This window comes from Martes martes, assembly GCF_963455335.1.
Source record: "Martes martes genome assembly, chromosome: 14".
Classification (NCBI taxonomy): domain Eukaryota; kingdom Metazoa; phylum Chordata; class Mammalia; order Carnivora; family Mustelidae; genus Martes; species Martes martes.
Genome location: NC_137902.1, coordinates 15475085 through 15499732, shown reverse-complemented (window position 1 = coordinate 15499732; position 24648 = coordinate 15475085). Strand labels below are relative to the sequence as shown.

The following is a 24648-nucleotide window of genomic DNA, read 5'->3' as shown; positions in this document are numbered from 1 at the left end:
GGGGCAAAGAAAATATTTACCTTATTAAATTTTATTCTGCATCCCATGAGGAAGCATGGTCCAGTTTTCTTTTCTCTTTTCTTCTCTTCCCGTTTCTTTCTTTCTTTCCTTCTTTTGCTGATGAAAAAGCAAAACTGTGATCCGTTGAACTATTTTAGGTAGTGCATGTGTGTTCAGTACAAAAGAATCCAAGATATATCAGAATATAGCATGATTTAACAGAATACTGAGTTGAGAGTCTACAGCCCTCTGTTCTCATTTTAAGTTGGACACGAGCTTTCTGACTATGAGTAAGTTACAAAAAGTCTCAGAATTATTGACCTGTTGTTAACAAATCACAACGAACATGTATTATCTTCCAGGTTCTGGGAGTGGGTTCAGGGCTGGCTTAACTGCTTCTGGCTCAGGGATTCACGTGAGCTTGGGACAGCTAGAGCTGCAGTCATTGGACTCACCCGGGGCTAGAGGCTCTGCTTCTAGGTTTACTTGCATGTCCAATGGCACGGGGCTCCAGGTCCTCGCTAGGTGGGCTCCTCCACAGGCTTACTCATGAGATGGCAGCTGACTTCCTCCAAAGTGAGTGATCCGAGAGTGAGAGAGTAATGAGGCAGGGGCTGTGATATCCATGATCACTTCTTCAGAAACAATTAACATCAATTCTGCTGTATCCTACCACTCACGTAAGCTGACCTTGAAGCACTGTGGGAGAGGGGTGACACGAGGGTATCAATAGCAGAAGATGGGAATCACTGGGGAACATCTTGAAGGCTGCCTATCACACTCTCTGACCTCATTTTCCTGATCTATAGTGAGCTCTTTTATACTACATGACCTTGAAGGTTAGTGACCTCCTCTCTCCCAGGTGCTGCTTCCAGACCTTGGTTTTCACTCTCGCGTAGAAAATCCTATTCCTATCACTCAGCCACCAGAAAGAATGAAATCTTGCCATTTGCAATGACGTGAATGGAACTAGAGGGTATTACGCTAAGCTAAGTCAGTTGGAGAAAAACAAATACCATATGATTTCACTCATCTGTGGAATTTAAGAAACAAAACAGATGAACGTAGGGGAAGAGAAGGAAAAATAAAATAGGATAAAACAGAGAGGGAGGCAAATCATAAGAGACTCAACTACAGGAAACAAACTGAGGGTTGCTGGATGGGAGGTAGGTGGGGGATGGGGTAATTGGGTGATGAGCCTTAAGGACGGCACTTGACGTAATGAGCACTCGGTATTACATGCAACTGATGAATTGCTAAATTTGCTAAATTCCATCCCTGAAACTAATAATAAAATAAAATAAAATAAAAAAATAAGAAAATCCTATTCCTCTTAGCTTTAAGCCATATGGCTGTACCATTCTCCACCCATTAATGTTGCTGTCATTTCTAGACTTCCTGGTCACCGTCCTTCATCTCTGTAACTTAGCACCTGACCTACAGTTGTCCTTTTCACTCCAAGTTCTGTCATTATTCCCAGACTTCCATGTCCTCATGGGGGACCCATCCATTATCATGGCCTTCAAGTTCCTTAACCTCCCCATCTCCAATGCCCTTCTCAGCCACCTCATTTCAGAGCCCATCCCATATGAACCCCCTGAATTTGTCACCACCAAAACTTCAACTTTGCAAACAATAAATGTAATCACTTTACTCTCTTGCTATAACTTCCTGTTTTTCTGATCCTCTAATCAACCGTCCCAAGATGGGTCCCCCAGACCTGAATGGAACTTCCAGGAAACGGTCAAATCTACTTTCTCTGCATCAGATCTCTCTCGTCTTCACTTCATATTGGATTTTAAAGTCCATCACTTGAAGAATCACTCTCTGGAAAGATTCCTCACCTCCTTTGTCTCATGATCTTTCTCTCACACGTGCCTGGAAAAGCCTTAGTCCTGATTGCTTTCGACTATCTTACACCTTCTCTATCACCTGCAACCAGGCCACTGAAGGCTGCTGGAGAAAATCACGTGACTGTGGGCTACACAGGTGGTCCTCACGTTCACACAGGCTTCCACAGAGGTCCACCAGTTTCCTTGTCAGCGCTCTCCTCCAGTCACACAGAGACGATTTCAAATACTCCCCACTTCCCTCAAAACTCCGTGTCGGCCCCCGCCACCTCTCCCATCACCCTCATTTGCTCTTTCACTCTCCAAAGAAAATAAAATCCATTATCTGGACTCTTTACGTCTAGACTCTAGATTCTTTTCCTCTTTTAATGAAAGAAGAGCTTCACCTCTGACTTGAAGTCTGCCTCTGACTAAAATTCCATTCCTTCTCACCTCCTCAGAAACCCCGACATTTCTTTTAACCCAGTGCAATCTCATGGCTACTTTCCCTTCTCTTCCTTGAAGTAGTCCCTTGTCGTATTCTGTTGCCTTCTTTTGTCTAAAACTACTGTCCACTATGGTACCACTAGCCACACGACTTGAAATATAGCTAGTCCCAAATGATAAATCCTCACCAGCCTTCAGAAACTTAGTATTTAAAGAAGATAATATAGATTATCTCTTTAATCACTTTCCATATTAATTGCATATTGCACGTACAGATTTCTGGGGGGGGGGGCAGAACAGGATAGCTAGGTTGGCCTCTAATTCCTAAATACTCTATTCTGTGACCTGGCATTATGAAGTTATCTGGTCCCCTTTATCTAAATGACATAACACATTTTCCTCTGTATATATAATCAAGATTAAATTCCTTACATAGTTGCGCCCAATATAAAAAAATGCTATCTTTATTCATGAAATAAAAGAAATGAGTTATCTTTTACTTTAGTATTAACTGTGTTCATAAAGTAGAAAACTACATAACAACTTTTTCCAGGAAAGTTAAATGTGACTATTTTCTCCTTTATCTCCTTTATATAATAATATACTATGATATACTACATTATATAAAGTGTATAGTCTCATACACTATACCATGTGTGGTATTATGTGAGATGAATAATGCTACAGATGTTATTAATACTTGAATATAGGGTTTTTTTTTAAATTTTAGCCCAGTGGAACCTATTCCAGACCTCTGACCTCAGAACAGTAAGATAATAATTTTTTATTGTTTTAAGCTACAAAGTTTGTAATAAATTGTTAAAGTAGGAATAAGAAACTTATACACTAATTTCAGACCCTAAGTTCCCCTTTTTTAAACAAAAGGATTTTATCATTACATAGTTTCTGTGGGCCAGGAGTTGGGATAGTTTAGATCGGTCCTCTGCTCAGGGTTTTACAGACTGCAGTCCAGGCATGGGCCTAGCGTTGCTTTCTTGCTGGTTATCAATCAGGGGCTGCTCTTAGCTCCTAGAGGCTCCCGAAGTTCTTTGCCATATGACCGTCTCGCAAATGGCTATTTGATTCTTCAAGGCTAGCATGAGAATCACTTTGACCTCCAAAAGCTGCTTTTATTATTTTTTCCAACATGATACATCCACTCTTTAATCTCCATCACTATTTCACCCACCCCCAACACACACCTCTCCTCTGGTAATCATCAATTTGTTCTCTGTTATAAGACACGGGCCAGGATGACTGATGTTACTATCCTTTGCCGGCACCTCTGCCTCTTCCCAGGCTCTGTATCTTGATGAGCTCTGGGCTTATTTCTTCAACCTCTTCTCTACCTTATCTACATCCATCCCCTGGGTGGTTGCACCCAGATTCATGCACTTAAATCCTCATGTAAACCTTAACCTCCCCACTGCACTCAACACTGGTATATCCAATTGCCTGTTCAGCATCTCCACTTGGATGTCTCCTCGACATCTTATAGATTGAAAGCAGAACACTTGATTCCCCTCCCCGCGAAAGTTCACTTCTCCCTGAATATTTTCTGTATTTAAAAATGACACCATCATTGCAGTCATTCAGGGCGAAAGCTTGGTATCTTCCTTGATCTCGCTCTTCCCTCATTCAAACCCAGTTTTTCAGCAAATCTAGTCTGTTTTACCTGTGAAATGTATCCAGAGTCCAACCATTCTCAACATTTCTTCCACCAACAAGTCACCATTGCCTCCTACTGGAATAACGCGAGCCTCCCATCTGGACTCCCTGCTTCGATCCTTGCTTTCCCCATAGTTGATTTTCCACAGAGCTGCAGTCAGAGTGATATCTAAAAATGTAAATTGAACATTTCTGTTCAAAACCGTCAAATCATTTCCAGTTTCACTCAAAATAAAATCCCAAATCCCTATGCCTTCGCCCTGTGGTAAGATCCTCTGGCACGTGGTCTAATTGAGACGACCATAACCTAGCAGGTGTTTTGGAAATTTATGGAGGACTGTGGCAGGGAACAGTACTAGACATCCTGCAATATATGGGATGTTCCCATAAAAGGAAGACTTGTCTCTTATTCTATAGGATTCTTGAATTTCTGGCTGGATATTTATGCAGGCGAAAAGCCTATTTACTATTAGTTGAGAATTTAATATGTAAAACAATGTCCAGGAAAGCCCTACTCTGTAAATCGAGTGGAAGTGGCACATTATTCTGCTTGGAACATTACCAACAACTGCTCACCACTTTGGAGAATCACATTGTTCTTGGCAATACCATTGGCTATTTGCATCACTCGTATAACACACCTGAACAAATGTATAGTTATCATCCTTATGCTGGTTCCACGTGTAGATATAAACATCTTTTACCCTCCTCTATTGTAACTGAGCCTCTGCATTTATATGTTAAGACACACATAATTCTATTAATTTTGGTCCAAATCCATCCTCCTCAACTCCACTTTCTGATGTAGGTCTAGAAAAGGGAAACCGTATTTCCCTTTACCAGGTAACGCTGTGCCCACTTCTGCCAGCAGAGGGTGCTAGAGGGAAGGTATTAGGCAGGAGAAGAACACCCCCTCTTCGGTCCTTTGTGATTCCTGCCTTTGTGACTTCAACAACGCTCCTTTCCTCTGCTAATGGCAGCTGGCTCCAGTGTTCAGCTTCTTTGGTACTTCCAAAAACGAGCCTCCAGGTAATCCCGTGAAGTACTGGTATGAGCAAGACAGCACTTCTTTCTCAGGGGTCTAAGCCTTAGGTCTATGTAGCCCCTCTTCCAAGCCTCTCGTTTCTGAAAACACCAACCTCTTCTCTTTGTTCCTGTGGCAGGTTAATACATGGGTCTCAACGTTTGCTTTTTTAGTCCTTCAAGCTCCATCGCAACACATTTTTTATATTAAATTCTCTCCTGGGGGTGCCAGGATGGCTGAGTTGGTTAAGCATCTGACTTTTTTTTTTTTTTTTTTAAGATTTCATTTATGTATTTGAGAGTGTGCGAGAGAAAGAGAGAGAAAGAGCGAGGGAGCACAAGTGAGAGAGAGCGGTAAAAGGAAAGGGAGGAGCAGACTCCCTGATGAGTGCGGAGCCTGATGCTGGGCTCGAACCCAGGACCACAAGACAAGGACCAGAGCAGAAGGCAGCCACTTAAGTGACTGAGCTACCCAGACACTTCCCAAGCCTCCCACCCTTGATTTCATCTCGGGTCATGATCTCGGAGTAGTGAGATCGAGCTCTGTGTCAGGCTCCACACTCAGCGAGGAGTCTGCTTGAGATTCTTCCTCTTCTTCCAGCCCCTCCCTCTTGCACACATGCTCTCTCTCTCTCTCTCCAGAATAAATAAACCTTAAAAAAAAAAAAAAATTCTCCTGCTGAAATGACTGGTGTGGTTTCTGTTTTCCTGACTTCATTCTAATGAGTCCTTGTGGCCAGAGTGGTTCCAGGAAACAGACTCTCAAAGATGGGATTTGGGATTGTTTGGTTCTATCCTTAACTTTGCAATCACCTGAGCTCTTTGCTAACAGAAAATTGTTATCTGGTTATCTGTGGTCATATAATGCATCATGATTACCTGATGTGTCACCTGTAGTTAACTGTGCCTACTGAAATAAATGGTCTGGAGGACCAAGTGGTGGTTGCACTTGGTAATGAGCTATGGTAATACTGATGACTACAAGAACTGCGAGGTCAGTGGCTGCTTCTGCACATGCTGGAGAGCTTATGGAAAGGAAATAACAAGATCAGGGTTTTAAACTTTCATCTCAGGTCACAGCCAAGGGACTAGAGAGGACTAGAGAGTATCTATGGCAGCTCTAAGATAATCTACTCTTTCCCAGAGTGACAGTGTCAAACTTACTGAAAATCACATCCAAAATTAGTTGTCTGGGTTGCAAAAACAATAATTTAAGTTGAATTCACAGACTATGCAAGTATCTTATGTTAAACTTCTGGCATTAAGAAGGAATAGACGTGAGGCTTAAAAGGGCAACCTCTGATGGAATTGAACAAATATGAGAATGTGAACTCCCAGGTCTCTCAAAACCCCTCTTGCCAAGCCTGCTTTCCTGTGTCTGGGGAGACTAGAGTCACTTGAAGATCTTCTGTGACCTCACTCTGGGGAAGCCGCCTTGCAAAGACATGCCAGTCATTCTCAAGATGCACCCTGACCAGCCCTGAATCACTCTAGACTCAAAAGTGGAGTCCATTTGGCATACTCCAAGGAGATGAATACAAAGTTTGGCCTAGGATGACACAGCTTATACTCTCCAAGAATTTCCAGATTTTTCCAATATACAGAAAGGTAAAAACAAATATATATAAAGACTAAGCTGTTGGATATGGATTTGAAGAGTATTACTCCAAGGAGGAAAGAATACAAAACAGGATCAGGGAAAATGTACAGATATAAATGCCCTTGCAAGAGATTCCGGAGGTAACATATAAACTAGCAGACCTGTCGGCTTCCCACCACACTGCTGGAACTGCTTGACTGCCGATGATTATAAGGCAGAAAATTAAAAGCCCTTTATTACTATTTAAGCCAAATGCAGGACTAAGACTATTACCTGACAGATACTGTTTAATACCTCCAAACTTCAGGCTGAAGTCCTTACTTTAAGAGGGACTTTTCTTGGGAAGACTCATTTCACAGTTAAAGGTGAGCGTTGTTAGTAGCAGACCTACTGCTCTATCACCCCTACCACAGCTCCTTCCACAGTGTCAGTGCCGAGCCAAAGGTTCATAGTGTGGATCCCACCTTCTCAGTTCACACTTGTCAAGTCAGTTCCTACAACTGGAGTCTGATGAATCCACAAAGGGATTAATCCACAATGTATGGGGACCCAAAACATTCTCATCACCACCAACATGGTTTCATGACAGAATGCAATGAATGAGCCGTACTCATTTGAAGAGAAAAAAAGATGACGACCACTATAATACCATGTAAAAAAATAGAATCTAGCCTTGATGCATTTCTGGGTAATGAAATGAAGTAATTCTAGATCTTCTCAAGCTGCATCTTAGAAACTTTAATGAAATTGTAGAAACCTATGAAATTGGTTTTATAGAGCATGAGTGGTAGGAAATAGGATGATAAGGGAAGGAAAAATAACATTCCTTTAAATACCATTTTATATAGGTCTATATCAGTCAGGATTCAGTCAGAGATCCAGAACCATTAGAATCTCTCTCTCTCTCTTGCCCTCTCTCTCTCTATCTCTCTCTCTCACACACACACACACACACACACACACACACACACACAGATTTATTATAAGGATTAAACTTTATGCTGTGGTGGGAGCTGATAAAAACCGTTTCTGTAAGGCTGTCTTCATATCTGATGCTAGACCTTGAAATCTGCAGGCGGGCAGTTGAGAAGAGAGATGTCAAGTGGTGACTGGAATCCGTGTCAGCCTCACTGTCTCCAGCTTTAATGATGTGGGTATCATGCCCGAGAAGCTGGCGCCCTGTGTCCCACAGATAAGTACAGATCTGGAGGAGGAAGTCAGAGAGCCCAGGGAAGATCCAGGGGAAGGTGAAGCCGCTGCAGGCTGGCTGCCCGCCCACACCAAGGAGGTGAGTCAGCAGACAAACAACAATGTGCACGAGCTGCAGAAGCACCTGGGGGACCCTCCCCCAAACTTCTGAGCCTAAAAAGATTACATATTTGCCACCGCATGTTTGCACCTCACATCTCACACAAAAATGTCTCTTGCGGCACGCCCTAGCTGGAAATAAACAGGGAAGGGAATCATGGGAGATGTAGTTCAGCCCAACCTGCTCGACACACTACAAAGGTTCTGCAGTCAATGATCCCCTGTCAACTTGGCGCACATACACATCTCTTGAAATTACACTTAATTTCCAAATGAAAGCAATAAAAAGTCAAATTGTCACCTAACACGTACAATTATCCCATATATAACTAAAACCACATTAACCGTATTCCCAAAAGAGGTTATGAAATCTCTTCGTCGTCTTCGGGTGATGTTCATTCCTTTTTGAGTTAATTTATACTCTCCCTTTTGTACCCTATAATTTACCTACTGAGATGACAGGGGAATAAGAAGGGGACGAAAACAGGTATATATATATATACACATACATACATACATACATATACATAAATATAAACATATTCATATACAATAAGGAAAAATTACTCATATGGCTTTAGCTCTTATTTCTGCAACGGGTCACATGGTCCTATCTTGTATATACCACCTTCTACTACTAATTTCATATTCCCCTTACACGTAGCAAGCACCTCAACTGGCTGTGGTTTCTTTGGTGACTCAAATGTCTGTTCCCGGGGAGTCTGGGACATTAGCGATGCAGCCTAAATTGGGTTGTTGTAGTTTTCCATTGACTGTAATCATAGGACCTGGAAGCAAGACTAAAAAGCAGCCCAGAGGATAGCCTGCATTCTAGACATACTCCTCCTTGCTCCCACTGAGTAGTAGCAACCCAACTCTCCTTCTAGAGTCAGGATGAACGACCCCAGCCAGGGCAGAACCCTCCTTGTTTGCTTGTTGATTCACTGGCAAAAAGCCCCAAGTGGGCACATCGCAATTTCAACTCCCAGGTCAATGGAATCATTATCATGCCCCTTTTTGGAGACATTCCTCTCGTTCCAACTAAGACCTTTAAGCCAGCAGAACCTAATGCTATCCTGATCAAGAGCCAGTATTGCACACCCATTTCCACCCTTAATTTCCAGCCTCAGGAATCACGGGTCCAGAGAAACAGCAGCACACGTTGCTGCTGGAGAGTACGTACCACGTCCTGGGACACAGTGACATGTGGTGCTGCCACTTCACCACCACTGTAACTGAGTTTTATTTATTTATGCTTTAGATTTTATTTATTTCCTTGACAGAGAGAGTGTGCACAAGCAGGGGAAGAAGCAGGGAGAAGGAGAAGAAGGAGAAGGAGAAACACACTCCCCACGGAGCAGGGAGCCCCATGCACGACTCAATCCCAGGACCCTGGGATCATGACCTGAGCCAAGGGCAGATGCTCAACCGACTGGGCCACCCGGCTGCCCTGTAACCACTGTTCTAGCAAGCTTCATGTTTATAAGAAATAGGGGATGCCCCAGAAATTACATGAGCAGCATGGACGAATTGCCACATTTCATTTGCTATAAAATAAGTTATTTGATCAGAAGCCATGCTGTATGGAACACAATGACGGTAGAGAGATTTTTAAGTCCATAAGTTATCGTTCCGGCTAAAGCACTGGGATGAAAAAAGTCCACGTCCAGAGCAAGTGTCTGTCCTAATGAGAACAGAATGCTACCTCCCTCCATGATGAAAACAGGGCAGTGGAATCAAGCTGCCACGGAAGCCAACTTATGCTCCTTGGGATGGTTCCACATTGGGTGCTCAGTGTTCGTCTCTGCAGTTGGCAGTTTGGACACTCAACAGTGGCTTTGTTGCATTGGTCTCTGTGAGGGGAAGTCCATGTTTCTTGTCCCATGCTTAACCTCCCATCCTTGCTGGAGTGGTCATCTTGTGAGCCCACTGGGCAACGATAGGAGTGGTTGGGGACAGAGGCGGATGGACCCCCACAAAATGGGTCATCTTATCCAGCTGATTGAAATTCTGTACAGGGGCTGCCTCTGAAGAGTGTTTACACAGGATGCAAATCATATTTGTTCTCTGTTCCCACTCAGAGAGCTCTAGCTACGTACTTCGCCCTCAGACCTCCTTGTCACCAATCTTCCAACCATGTTCTTTCCAAGTTCCTGACCACACAGCCAAACCATTAACCATATCTCAGGAATCAGTGGGCACCCCTATCTCCAGCTACCTCCACTTTCAGGAAAAGCAAACAACCTGGTGCACTGTTGCACGTTCTGCTCTCTGGAAGCGTCCCTGTGTTGCGGGGTCGTCTTGGAGTGGGGCCGTGGTGCTAGAGCTGCCCACTTCTATGCGGTACCAGTAGGCAATGCACAACCGTCTGGAAACCAAACCAGAATTTTTTTTTTTTTTCCTTAGCAAACTGGTCAGAGAATTCCTCCTGAGGCCACAAGTGATAACTGGGGGGAGAAACTGTTGTAGATGTAGGGCCCTGGTCCTCCGGGCCCCTTCCTCACGCAACTTACTTGTATCTTCAGAATCTTCTCAAGTTCAGTCTCGTATCTATGAAGTACTGCTGCACACGGCCGACTTACTGGATGACTTAATGGGTCGCACACCGGGTCATTACGGGTCACACAACACCGGGTCATTAAGCACAGCTTAGGTCTCATGGGACCGTGGTGGTCCCCTGCCAAGCATTCAGTGTCTGCTAAGGCCTCAGAGCCTTATATAAAAGCATAGCGTTATACGGATAATTTTATATGGCTTGGCTCCAAAATCCTGAGTCTGTACGGCAGCTCTTGTGGACGAGCCTGCCCAGTGCTCCAGGCAGGAACTATCCTCCACCGACGCTTCACATACCGTTGGGTCTGCTGGGTCATAGGACCCAAGCGCCAGACCCGTGTATACCACCGCCTGAGCCTGCTACAGAACCTTCTATTGTTTGGAGACCCACTCAAAACTGGCAGCTTTTTGGGTCATTTAGTAAATGGGTCAGAGTAGTGGGCAAAAATGAAGTATACCTCATTTTTTTTTGCTTCCAAATTCCAAAGAGGTCTACTAGGTCTTCTGCTCTTTATTGGTGGTAGTGTGGGGCCAGATGTGACCTTGTCCATCACATGGAAAAGATATTTGATGTGCCCCAGACCTCTGAACCCCTAGAAGTGTCCCCAAGGTGGCAAGCCTTTTGTGGGCTTTCTTTCCCACCTCCTGGTCCATATGTCTCTTAACAACATGCATAAAGATGTTAATACTTCATCCTCAGCAATCAGCAGAATATCCTCAAGGTATAAGACCAGCATGATGTTCAATGGAATGGAAGGGTAATCAAGGTTTCTGCAACCAGATTATGACAGGTAGAGAGAGAGATCTTCCAGCTAGAACAGTGAAGGTGATTGTTGGGTCTGCCTGCTGAAAACAGACTGCACTTGACGGTCTTTACAAAAGGTCAGCAAACCGTGGCGCAAAGAAAAAAGTCTGGTCCATCACCTGTTTTTATAAATAAAAATTTACTGGAACTCAACAATTTCCATTCATGTACATATTGTTTATAGATGCTTTTGCACTACCATGCAGATCTGAGTAGTTGTGACAGAGATCTATGGCCCACGAATCCTAAAATATTTACCATCTGGCCATTTATAGAAAAATTGCTGATCTCTGATAAGGAAAATACATTTGCCTTATTTATAGCTATCAGCCAGGTGCAAGAGGATATGTCGATTTGCTTCAGCTATGAAAGCACATCTGGAACAACAGCTGCAATCAGAGTTACCCCCTAATTAGGTTTACAAAAATCCACTGTGGTTGTACGATTTTCTTCTGTTTTCTGTAGGGTAAACAGGCAAGTTGCATGGAGAGGTGGTAGGAATCACCATCACTGCATCCTTTCCATCCTTAAGAGTGGCACTAATCTCTGGAATCCTTCCATTAATATAACAGTGCCTTACTATTTTCCTAAATAGAGGCAGTTCTAGTAGCTTCCACTTGGTCTTTTCTGACATACTAGCATTCACTCTGTGAGCCAGGGAATCAAGGTGGATTCTGCCAGTTGCTGAGTGTGTCTACTTCAGTTATGCCTTATAAAACTGTGCAAATACCCACAGGCTAGATTCAGGTACCCACCGGGACCACTATGAAAAGAACCTGAGCCAAAACTCCACTGATCACCTAACAGTGATTTTTTTAAGGCTCTACTCTGACTGTTGGGTTACAGTGACATTCTGAGTCTCTAAGAATTAGTTCAGTTCAGAGCTAGTATCTAGTAATCCCTTAAAAAGTCTGAGTCTTTCTCTTTCCCCAGCACAGAGTCATCCTGGTAAATGACAACACATCCTTTGGAGGAAGGCTAGAAAGACCAACAGAATAAATGTTTGGCAGTACGGCATGGTCCTTTCTCAAGAGTACCTGGCTTTCCCTTTATTCAAGTGACTCCAGATCTGTGAAATGACTCAGGTCTGGGAAATGACTGAGTAACTGAGGCTGTCTATGTTGGTGATTCAAGTTGGACTTCTGTTCATTAGATCAAGTGAGACCTTAGTGGTGATGCCATCTGCTTTAACTGTAGGGACACCATGATTAACTAGCTAATGCCAAAGATCTCTGTAGTTTGGACTAATTTAATTACTGCTTTGCCTTTGTTGCCCATTATGGTAACTAAATTTACCTTGACTTTGGTAATTAAATGCTGCCACTTGGCCCCTGCCATCCTAGGATCCCATCATTCCCATTTAATTTAAGGATCCCAATTCAATGGTAGCAGTTTCCAACTGTAATCACTTGCCTAAAGAAGAGCCACCACAGAACTCTTCAAGAATCTGGGGCTCCCCTCATGACTCTTTCTCACTGCTGTGGTAAAGAGTGTATCCCGTGAGTCCTCTTGAATATAGTCAGAGGCTGGGTGAGCAGATCTTACATGATTAATCTACGAACACTCCAATTTCCTTAGAAATTGCAATTTCCTGAATAGCGTCCCCTATAATATATAAAAGAAGTGTGGCATTTCTACTTCATGTAATGGGAGGTACCTTTGGGTCCAGATTCTGGGTCAACCAATTGAACAATTAGATCTATTCCATGCTCATTCAACACACTGAACCTGGAGTCTCTGGTTATCAGTGAGCCAACATTTGGCCGATCCAACTTTACATCCCTTCCATCCTGATCTTGCATCCTTCAGATCTATTCCCAAACACATTCTCTAGGTTTTCTTATAAATGGTCAAAATTGTGCGGGCGGACACATCACCTTTAAGAAAGCAATGCCAGGGGCACCTGGGTGGCTCAGTGGGTTAAAGCCTCTGCCTTCGGCTCGGGTCATGATCTCAGGGTCCTGGGATTGAGCCCCGCATCGGGCTCTCTGCTCGGCGGGGAGCCTGCTTCCTCCTCTCTCTCTCTCTGCCTACTTGTGATCTCTGTCTGTCAAATGGATAAATAAAATCTTTAAAAAAAAAAAAAAAGAAAGAAAGCAATGCCAAAACTGATAGCTGACTTCTCAAAACAATGGAAGCCAGCAAAATGGAATGACGTCTTTAGGGTGTGGAGAGAAAAATAGGCACCAACCAAAAATTCCAGTGAAATATTATTCAACATTGAAAGTGAAATAAGTGAATAAGCAGAGAAAGATAAAATAATGCATAAAGGTAACGATATCTTTCAAAATGAAGGTGAAATAAGGATGTTTTCAGACAAAAAAGGAAGAAAACCCCAAAACCAAAAAACAAAACTTAAGGGGTGCCTTCATGGCTCAGTCAGTTGAGTGTCTGCCTTTGGCTCAGGTCATGATCCCAGGGACCTGGGATTGAGCCCCGCATTGGGCTCCCTGCTCAGCGGGGAGTCTGTTTCTCCATCTCCCTCTGCCTGCTGCACCCCTGCTTGTGTTCTCTCTCTAATAAATAAAATCTCTAAAAAAAAAAAAAAAAAGTCTAAGTACAATAGATTCTTTCTCTCTGTAGTTTTGTCAGCTCTTGCTTTCTATATTCTGTCTATACCATATATTGTATATATGAACATAAAAATTACATCTTCTTAATCCACTATTATTTTACCAATATGTTTTATCTGTTTTTACCTCTTGTGATGTTTTTCATCTTCAATTCTATTTTGTCTATACTTGTTACCCTGGTTTTTATTTTGATTCATATTTCTAAGGTATATCTTTTTCTATTCCTTTATTAGAGCCTCTCTTTACCTTTTTGTTTTAAACATGACTCTTCTAGAAAATATGGTAGTAGGTATTTTTTAAAAACCAATCTATGTATCTCTGGCTTTTAATTGGTGAGTTTGGTCCATCTCTGTTTATTATAATTAATACAAAAACTTATTTTGTTTTCTATTTTTCAAGCTTTGATATATTTTTTCCCATATTCCACTGGACTGGGAAAAATTTTTTGTACTGAATTTGAAAGTTATACTTTGTGTTTTTATTTTTCTAGTGGTTACTCAGAATTCAACACTACATTTCCCAACCACCAGGTGTGGTTATGTAAGTTCTGGCTGATGAAATGCAAGCAGAAGTGTAGAACTTTCAGAAAGAGTTTGTTAAAAGGGAAGAGGTAGACCCGTTTCCCCTTGCTTCCTCCTGCTACTTTTCCCAAAATTGGAAACTGGAGCTGCAGCACCTATATGGGCCCATGAAGTGATTTTGAGTGTGGCCGTGCTAGATGGTACACAGAAAGTTAAGAGTGTGTCTCCATGATAATGTCCTGAAATGGTCCTGGCTACCGACCAGGCTAAATTCTTTACCTGAAAGGCAAAGAAACTTCTTTTTTTTTTTTTTTTCTAAAGATTTCATTTATCCATTTGACAGAGAGAGAGAGAGAGACCACAAGTAGGCAGAGAGATAGGCAGAGACGGGGTGGGGATGCAGGCTCCCCACTGAACAGAGAGCCTGATGCGGGGCTTGATCCCAGGACCCTTAGATCATGACCTGAGCCAAAGGCAGAGGCTTAACCCACTGAGCCACCCAGGTGCCTCAAGGCAAAGAAATTTCTTTAAGTTACTGTTATTTGGGATTTTTTTGGTCACGTGCAGCTGCTGGACCTAATATGGCATGGTTCAATTCCTGGAATTGTTTCTTTAATTGTAATTAATCTCTTAGCGTACAGGATGAAGGTCTATCTCCCTTGGTCTACATCTAGTTTGTAGCACTTGGCCTTTCCATCTGGACTTCTTCCACTCTAATTCCCACACACTGTGGGTTTCCCCAGAAGTAGAGCCTGGGATGAAGACTTGACTGTAAGTAGTTTACTCCAGGTCCTGGGAAGTGAGGGTAGAGGGAGAATAAGAACGAAGGAAGAAAGGCAGAAGAGGGCTGCTGCGGCCACTACGGTGGTCAGTAGGTACTTGATCCTACTGGGACCTCCTGAAAAGTGCTCAGAACACTTCCTAGAATTGCTTCCCACCACAGAGATAGGACACTGGAGTATTTACCCCCTAGATTCCAAACCTTCTTGGCTAAGAGTTGTCCTCATGGGTTCTAACTCCACCATGCTTTCGGAAAGAGCAGGCTCCCCATACAGAATTTCCAGTGGCAGAAATTCTAACGAGAGTAGCATGACACTGAGATGAGATGCTGTCACCGTGAGGGGAGTCTGAGCTTGCACAGAACTGCCCACCACAGCTGCAACCACAATCAGAAATAGGCAAAGGGAATGTGGCAGCAGACACCAGTGGTATCTGCTCTACCGGCCAAGGAGTTTTCGTAGTCGCTATGTAAGTTTCTGAAATCCATGAGCTTCCTCCTCCTTTCTATGGCAGCTGTAGAGTTGAGTTCTGGAAACAAAGTGTGTAGCTTATGCAAATTCACCATTTTATCTTGAACCAAACTCCCAATTTTAGAAACTCTTTTCTCCCTGAGCTTTTTCACCGTATATTTTCCTTATCTCTTTGACTGCTCTTTCCCAGTGAATCCCTCCTCCTTATTCTGACCCTTAAATGCAAGGAGTCCTCATGTTTGTGTCTATTTTTTCTTTCACTCTACCACCTCACTGAACTATGTCCTTTTTCTTTGTATCTCATTTACCACCTACAAAGGATAACTTTTCTAATCTTTATTTCTAGCCCAGATCTCTCTCCCGACTTCCTAATTCAAATTTATCACCCCCTACTAGACATGGTCATACAGATTCATCATACAGGTAAGAGAATCTAACATATTTTTAAAAAAAAAAAATCTCTTTGTCTTTCTACATCTCAGTTAAAAGCACCTTCACCTACCCTCATCCAAGCTAGAAACTCCAGCAACATCTTTGCTTTCTTCTTCTTCGCTTCTCATATTTAATCACTTGCAAAAACTGGGTTGCTCTTACCACATCTTTAAGGACTACTCTCTCCTTTCTATTCCCATAGTAATTAACCTTTATCATCTTGTCTGAGCTTTTTTTAAAAAAAGTACCAAAAATGGTTTCTTGCCTCTAGTTTCTCCCCTTGCCAAATAAAAGGCATATTGTTTATACCAGTGTGGAGTTTAATCAAGAAGTTTTACATGGTTTGTTATGAAAGCCCCTATCCTTCCTCTAAAACTCCCAATTTCCTGCTCCACAGAAGAATCTCTTTCAACACCTTGAGCAGACTCTTATTATTTACTTGCTTTCTTTAAATAATATTGGGGCGCCTGGATGGCTCCGTGGGTTAAAGCCTCTGCCTTCGGTTCAGGTCATGATCTCGGGGTCCTGGGATCGAGCCCCACTTCGGGCTCTCTGCTTGGCAGAGAGCCTGCTTCCCCTTCTCTCTCTGCCTCCCTCTATGCCTACTTGTGATCTCTCTGTCAAATAAATAAAAAATTTTTAAAAAATAAATAATATGCCCATAATTTCATGTCATGATATTTCTAAGCAGTAATGTTTCCTCATGACAGATGATGATTTAGCCTCTCTCTCTCTCTCTCTCTCTCTCTCTCTCACACACACACATACATGCACACGCCCTGCCCCCAGTTCCACCACATATCCATCCTCTCATCTTCCCAATATAGCAGCAATAACATAATTTTAATTAGATCTATATTTACATTACTATGGTTATATAGACATATTTTTAGTTGAGCTATGTATGTATTACGATTACTTGTTCCTACAGAATATTTTATTTTCCTTGGTGTTCCTAATGATCTCATTTGTTTTTTGTTTTTTGGCTTGGTTTTCTTTGTATTTATCACTACTTCAACCTCAGACTCTCCTATCTTGTAAATCTTCTCAAATACATAGATAATCCATCTATAAGTTTTTATCTTCTCGAGGACATCTCTTCTGACCTGCTCCAGTCTGGACAGGTTGGTTGGCTGTCCCAACTTGATGCATAGTTATCCTGGAATTCTGCTTAACCAACATCCTAGGAATTTCCTTCACCTCCCTCTGATGACGGGTTTTCTGATCTGATTCCTTCATCCTTTTTCCCTTTGGTTTACTCCCGGAGGTTTGATGGAGCACATCTTCTGAGAGCTTCTTGAGAGAGTGCAAGGTAGGAGAAATATTCAATACCCCACACGTCTGAAATGACTTATTTTATCCTCATACTTGACAGTTTCTTTGTATAGAATTCAATTGAAATTATTTTCTTTCAGAATTTTAAAGGCATTGCCCCAGTGCCTTCTTACTTCCATGCTGTTGTAATTCTTAATTCTCTGTAGGGGCTTCTTTTCTTTTTCTCTCTTTGGAAACTGTGTAGGATCTTCTCTGAACTCAGTGTTCTGAATTTCACAGTAACATCCACTGGAGTGAATCTATTTTCATTCGTTGTTCTGGCATTTAACTGAAAATTCATGTCTTTCAGATCTGTAAAATTATATTGAATTTTAAGTTCAATGATTTCCTCCCTCTGTTCCCTCCAATTATTCAAATGTTGGATCCACTCGACCAGCACTTTAATTTTTGAAACACTTTCCCATTTCTCATCCCTATATCATTTTTTACCTAGTCTTGGAGAAAATATTTCAAGTTTATTTTCTATCCTTTTTATGTTGTTTTTCATTTCTGTTACCATATTCTCGATTCCTAAGATTTTGTTTTTTGTGCCCTAAGTGTGTTTTAAAAATAGAATGCCATTCTTGTTTCATAGATGCTGTATCTTTTATCTGAGAATATTAATGATTATTTTTTAAGTTTTCTTCTCCCTCTATTCCTATCAAGTGCAATTAATTGTTTCTTCCAAGTTTCTTTTTCGTTCTGCCTTTTCTTTTGATCTCTATCATTAACTTTTCTCAAATTGTTGATGACCCAGCCCCTCTGATCCCATTTACGAGAGGTGCATGAAGGCACTTAGTGGATGCTCCAAGCACTTGTACAGAGCTTGCCAACTAGAGGCTGCACAGTAGGGCTGTTCAGGTTCCCTCTTCAGTATCTTTAGGTCTTTTCTCTTAGACTAATCATATTCTCCAGAGAGGACTCTACCTATCTTCTTGGAGGCGGAAGGGGAGGGTGATCAGTCCGATGCTTTCATTCTGGGGGCCAAGAAGAGGATGAGGGTTGGGGATGTTTTCGATATACACAGTATCTACCTTCACTTTGATGTGATTTGAAGCTTGGGATCTAGAGCCGATAGCCAAGAAAGAATTTTAGAGATGTCCTCAGTGCTAAAAGGTGGTTTTATTAAAGCACAGGGATGGGACCCGTGGGCAGAAAGAGCTGTGGTGGGGTTGTGAGGAATGGCTGATTTTATACTTTGGAGGTGGGGGAAGTAAAGACAAAGGGAGGTTTCCAAAAGGACTTTCACATATAAAAGGAGACTCACAGAATACTGGAGGCCTAGCTATTATTAGGAAAAGGTCATTTATTACTTGCAAACCCTCAGTCATGAGACCCTTCAGATATATATCAATGGGCCACATGCTTGGAGGATGATTGCTAGCATGGGGGGTAGTGATAAAGAAAGTCTCCAAAGGAACTTTTATATATTAAAGAAGACTTACAGGATCCTCGATGTCAGGCTAAGGTTGCCTTTTGCCCTTAGCCAAGTGTTAATATCACAGCAGCTGAGCTCCCAGGGGAAGGTTCTCTACTGGTTTCATGGATTTGTCAATGGGCTGTAGGCAGTAAGGAAATTTATTTTTTTTCTTTTGCCTTTGATTCCCACATCAACTTTATCTTCTTCTTCCCTTCCACCCCCTATCAATATGGAGCCTCTGATCTTCCCCGGAATTAGACTCTAATCTGAAACCAGACTGGAAAAAGGGGAGTCAGCCAAACTTGTGCTTTGGTGATTATCTATCTACTTCTAAACAAGTTTTCAATCCATCCTGCTATTTTCAGTCCCACTTTTCTATTTCCAGAGGTACTTACTGCTACTAATTTCAGAGTCATTGAGGTTCTATAAATGTATTAATATATCACTTTGGATCTTAGTTTTCTGAATTGTTACCTTGGGATTCAGCTTTCCTAAGGCAGTGTATCAGTTATTCCCTTTACCACTACTTTCCAAGTCTCAAAATTTTGTTGCCCTTTCCTCTCTTAATTTGTTTGTCCTTTTGGGCTTACACTCTGAGAAATCTCTTTACTGTAATTGTAGTAGCATTTAAGGAGGAAATGTTGCTAAATTCAATCTATCTATTTAACCAGAAGTCTGCCAAACTTTGGAAGTAGGGGTCCTCTAACTCTCTCTCCTCTTTGTTCAACTTCATCCAGACTGAGTTTCAGTTTTGTGGATTTTTCTATGTCCTCGCTGATTAAACTTTGTTCAGTAAAGAATTTAACAAACTCATTCATTCTGAAGTGTAATGAGCAGTAGAAATTGGTGTGTTCTCTCTCCTAAGGGTATTTTAATTTTTAGCGGGGACTAAATTTCTTATTTGACTTAAGTCAAAGGGATAAAGAAATAAAGTCCTAATTGAGGATTTTCAGGTTCCCATATCTAAGTGGCTTAGAGGCTAGAGAAGCCTGTATTATGCTTTTTCAAATGCTTTTTCACGAGGCCCGACCCTGCCCATGCATAAGGTTGGTGATAATGTTAGTGTCACTACAGACTTTCTAGGATGAGAGGTAAGGGTATCTGCTCAATTATAATTCTAGTCCAACTTGTATGTCTTGGAACCTAGATATCAGAGAGATGAATCATCTTCCTAAATATTGATATTAATCTCAAGCAAAACATTTTTATTATGTTCATAATAAGTATACAAAGACAAGCATCATCAAATGCAAACGACTCTAAATAGCCCGCGTTAAACAGACCCTCTTATACAATTAGTGGTTGTAAGGCATTATGAAAATACAAAATACCACATAAATGTATTTATTAGGTCAGGAAGATAATTATGGTTAATAATATGACTAACCACCTCAAGCTGTGTGAATAATATAATAGAAAATACGTCCTCTTGGTTGAAGCAGACACCATTAGCCAGAATTTGGTAGGGAGCACATTTCAATTTTTAGCAAACAACAGAGGACGGCTCCAGCATTCTGGAGATAGGACACACAAAATTAAAGTCACATTTACCTGCTTTGCCAGGATGTAAGCAACAAAAACAGAGTAAAAAAAGACGAGAAAACTACAGTTCCCACTTTACAATGGTTTTACTTATGATTTTTTGGCTTTATGATGGTGCGAGAGTGATAGGCATTGAGTAGAAACCATACTTGGAACTGGATCTGTTCCCAGGCCAGTGGTATGCCGTGGGCTACTCTCGTGATGCTGGGCAGCGGCCGCAACCACAGCTCCCAGGAGGGCCACTGGATCACAGGGGTAATCAACTGATGCACTTAAAATCATTCTGTGTTCCACTTTCAGTACAGTTTTCAATGCGGTACATGAGGTATTCAGCACTACTATAAAATAGGCTTTGTGCTAGATGATTCTGACCATCTGTAGGTTAATGTAAGTGTTTGTTCTGAGCACATTTAGGTAGACAGGTAGACTAAGCCGTGATGTTCTGTAGGTGAAGTGTATTAAATGCATTTCAACTTAAGATACTTTCAACTTAGGATGGAGTTATGGGGACATAACCCCACTGAAGGTCAGGGGAGATCCATCAAGAGTCCTCCTTGGCATAACAAATAACACGGAGGACATGGGGAGATGGAGAGGAGAAGGGAGTTGAGGGAAATTGGAGGGGGAGATGAACCATGAGAGACTACGGACTCTGAAAAACCACCTGAGGGTTTTGAAGGGGCGGGGGGGTGGGAGGTTGGGGGAGCCCGGTGGTGGGTATTAGGGAGGGCACGCATTGCACGGAGCACTGGGTGTGGCGCAAAAACAATGAATTCTGTTACGCTGAAAAGAAAAAAAAAAAAAGAGTCCTCCTTGGAGAGCCTGGGTGGCTCAGTGGGTTGAGCACCTGCCTTCAGCTCAGGTCCTGACCCCAGGGTCCTGGGATGGAGCTTTGCTCAGCAGGGAGTCTGCTTCTCCCTCTCCCTCTGCCCCTGCTGTCTCTCAATCTTTAAAAAAAAAAAAAAAGTGTTCTCCTTAAACCTTGATTTCTGGCCCGATCGGTGTGTTAAATACTATATTACTGCTAATAATAATGGTAATAACAAATGCCAGTGCATTGCTTACTATGGACTGGACATGGTTAAAGTGTTTTACGTATGTTAATACACGTCCACACAACCTCATGTGGTAGCTGCTTATTCTCCTCCAATTTCACAGATGAAGAAACTAAAGCACAAAGAGATTTAAAAACTTGCCATGGTGAGTGGTAACGCAGGGATTTCAATTCAGACCACCCACCTCCAGAGACCAGCTCTTTTTTTTTTTTTTTTTAAAGATTTTATTTATTTGACAGATAGAGATCACAAGCAGTCAGGGAGGCAGGCAGAGAGAGAGGAGGAAGCAGGCTCCCCCTGGAGCAGAGAGCCCAATGTGGGGCTCGATCCCAAGACCCGGGGATCATGACCTGAGCTGAAGGCAGAGGCTTTAACCCACTGAGCCACCCAGGTGCCTCCAGAGACCAGCTCTTAACACCACTCCAAGCTGCTGCTACTTCCCTGCCTTTTTTTTTTTTTTTTTTTTGGTTCAACAAACTCAACTACAAATCCTTCTTATCATCACGGGTTATGCAAAAACTGACTCCACCCTCGCCTGATCAAGAAGTTAACGGTCCTTTTGATACAAGACCAATACTAACCAAAACAAACACAAAGTTCTCCAGGATATGAACGTTTTCATAACTTGTATCCACCCAACCTAAACTTTGCCACCGCCATTGTGCTGCTCCAAAGCTCGGCTAATACACTGTTGCACAGTACTTTTCAGAAGCCGCCGCCCGAGGACTTACATTGTAGCCCCACTTACCGGTCCTGTGCATTGAGCAGAATCCTTCAGATTCTGTCCCTCACTGTTGTCCAGTACCGTCTGATAAACAGAACAGAAAACGCGAAAGTGAACCATGCTCTGCACCTATCAGACAAGTCACACACTATTGACTGAGCCATCTTCCCATTTGCCCATTTGGGGCTTCCTGTTTTAACGGTGAATAATTAACAATAATGTTAACGATGATAGTGGTCTATTTTCCAGGTAGCAAAGCTATTTCACTAACATTCGTTGATGTGTTCTAATTCTTAGCATTTAAATGCACGGATCGTTTTTGCCTTAGGAATACTGTACTGTTTCTTACCAGCCTCCCCAATGTGCTCTTAAAGGACGAACCTCTGCACGTTACACGCGAGTATGGCTACGTTTCCCTACAAAATCCGTCTGTTACTTCCCCCGCAGAAACAAAACCGGGAGGCTGCCCGAATTTTTCAAACGTGAGGACGACGGTGTCCGAGGCGCCCGGAGCCCGGAGAGAGCGGCGGCGGCGCCCGTCCGGTTCCCGCCCCCCGCGGGCGCGACCTCCCCGCGCCTCTCCCGCCCCCCGCGGCGTGCAGCCGGCGCGCCGCTGGGCAGGCGGGGTCGGGGCCTCCCCGGGCCGCAGCGGCGCCCCCTGCAGGCCGCGGCGGGCAGAGCGGGCGGAAGGAACCCGAGCCGGGCTGCCACCGTGTCGGAACCGGAGCCGCAGCCGCCGCCGCCGGAGCGTCGCGGGGCCCCGAGTCGGAGCCGAACGCCCTGCTCGCCGCCCGCCGCGCCCCAGCGCCCGCCGGAGCCGCCGCCGCGCCGCCCGCGCACCCCCGAAGCGCTCGGGCCCGAGCCCGCCTCGGCCCTCTGCTCGTCCTGCCCGCCCCGCACCGGCCTTCACTCTGGAGCGGCCCCGGCAGCCGCAGCAGGGGCGGCGGCGGCGGATCGAGGAGCTCTCCAGGTCGTCCCGGGAGAGGCTGCTGCAGTCCCGGGACAAGATGTTCTCCAAGTTCACCTCCATCCTGCAGCACGCCGTGGAGGCGGTAAGGCCGCGGGCAGCGGGCTCACGACAGGCCGGGGATGGCGACGGCCTACGCTCCCTGCGGCCTCGGCCCGGGCCTCGGCGGCCGGGATCCCGCGGGGGGTGGGGAGAGGGCGGCGAGGCGGGGGCGGGCGCTCCGGGGCGCGGCGGGGCCGTCGGGGCGCCCGGGCCTCGGGCCTGGCTCGGGGCAGGCCCCCTCGGCGCCGTCCTGCCCCGGGCGGGCGCGGGCCCCAGTGCGGCTGCGGGAGGGTGGGCGGGGGTGCCCGGGCGGGACGCGCGCTCCGGGGCGGCGCGGGGGTCGCCTGCCTGCCGGAGGGGGACAGGGGGCGGGGAGCACCTGGCGGGGCCGCAGGGCGCACCCCCGGACTCCGGACCGTTAACCTGCTGCGGAAAAAGGTGGTCAGCGTGGAGCGGGACAAAAGAGACGGCCAGACGTGGCCCGGGCGGGGTTTGGCTCGCCGTCGTGTTGACTGTGGAAGGTGGGGTGGGCAGGAAGGTGTGCCCTGCTGGGGTTGGAGGGGGCGGCTCTGGAGGAGGCTGCCCGCCGGACCCCGTTTCGTAATCCTGCTGGCTTTGCCTTCGCAGGCCTCAAGGCCGAGCTCGGCTGCACCGTACTGATGGTCGGGAGACAGATGGGAGCTCGGAGGGTCTGGTCGAGCGTGGTCGAGACCCTTCCGAGCCCTCGCCCAGCGGCGAGACCATCTGTTTCCTTTCTTGCCTTCCCTTCCTGGACTCTCCCCTTTGAGGATTTTAGACACCAGCGTAGAGAGACGTTCAGACACCCAGACTAGCAGAAGACAAGTAACTACAAAGAAAATACTGTGGTGCTGTTTTCATAATAAGAAGTCTAGTTTGCTTTACTGAGGGAGAGCTGCCCACGTTGGAAAATGCATCCTGTGAAAGAAACCTGTACTTTGCTAATTGAAAAATTGTCATTCTCTTTCTATGTTTAGATTGTGTGATAGAGCACCTTGAAATCCACACAACTTAAAAAAACAAAAACAACCCCAGTGGCAATAGAATCATTTTTATGGTCAGATAAAAATAAAATGGATTTTTAGAATGAAGAATGAAAACAAAACTTTAGTACAATTGTTATTTTAAGTGATATGTGGGAAATGTTTAAAAAATCATTTAAGCTCTACCACAGGTTCTTGGCAAAACGGGTATCAAATCAAAGAATGTTTTCATGAATGAAGAGCAGTGTTACACATGAAGGAAATGACAGCTTTAGACTTTAGGACAACTTTTAATTTCCCCTTCTTATACAAATTCTACAACTTTATGTTAAAAGAAGTTAACCAAGATTTATAAAAACACTGGCATTTACATTTTATATTATTCCTTAACTTAAATTACCAAGAATCATTTAATTTTAACACTGAGTACAGGTTGATACTGAGATAATTGGGAATACAAAATATATTACATTATTTACATCCTTTATCTATCAGGTTGAGATATACAGAAGTAAGTACTTAGAAAAAGTAAGATAGCTTTCATACTCTCCCAGTAAAGACTCATTTTTATCCT

General features: G+C 43.8%; 1 protein-coding gene and 1 long non-coding RNA gene across 2 annotated transcripts in view; one reads left to right on the top strand and one right to left on the bottom strand.

Moving 5' to 3' along the window:
• Positions 1-116: 116 nt before the first annotated feature.
• On the bottom strand, positions 117-22628 carry LOC308355382. The gene is made up of 4 exons (XR_013967958.1): positions 22414-22628; positions 22089-22148; positions 3952-4113; positions 117-699 (listed from the first exon to the last, which is right to left on the bottom strand). It is a non-coding gene; the product is annotated as an uncharacterized lncRNA (long non-coding RNA).
• A 118-nt stretch (positions 22629-22746) lies between these two features.
• Positions 22747-24648, top strand: part of FHIP2A (FHF complex subunit HOOK interacting protein 2A) — a 32671-nt gene continuing 30769 nt past the window's right edge. Inside the window, exon 1 of the mRNA XM_080823572.1 lies at positions 22747-23116. Coding sequence (XP_080679698.1) covers positions 23072-23116 — 45 coding nt within the window. The 5' untranslated portion in view covers positions 22747-23071. The remainder of the gene's footprint in view (positions 23117-24648) is intronic.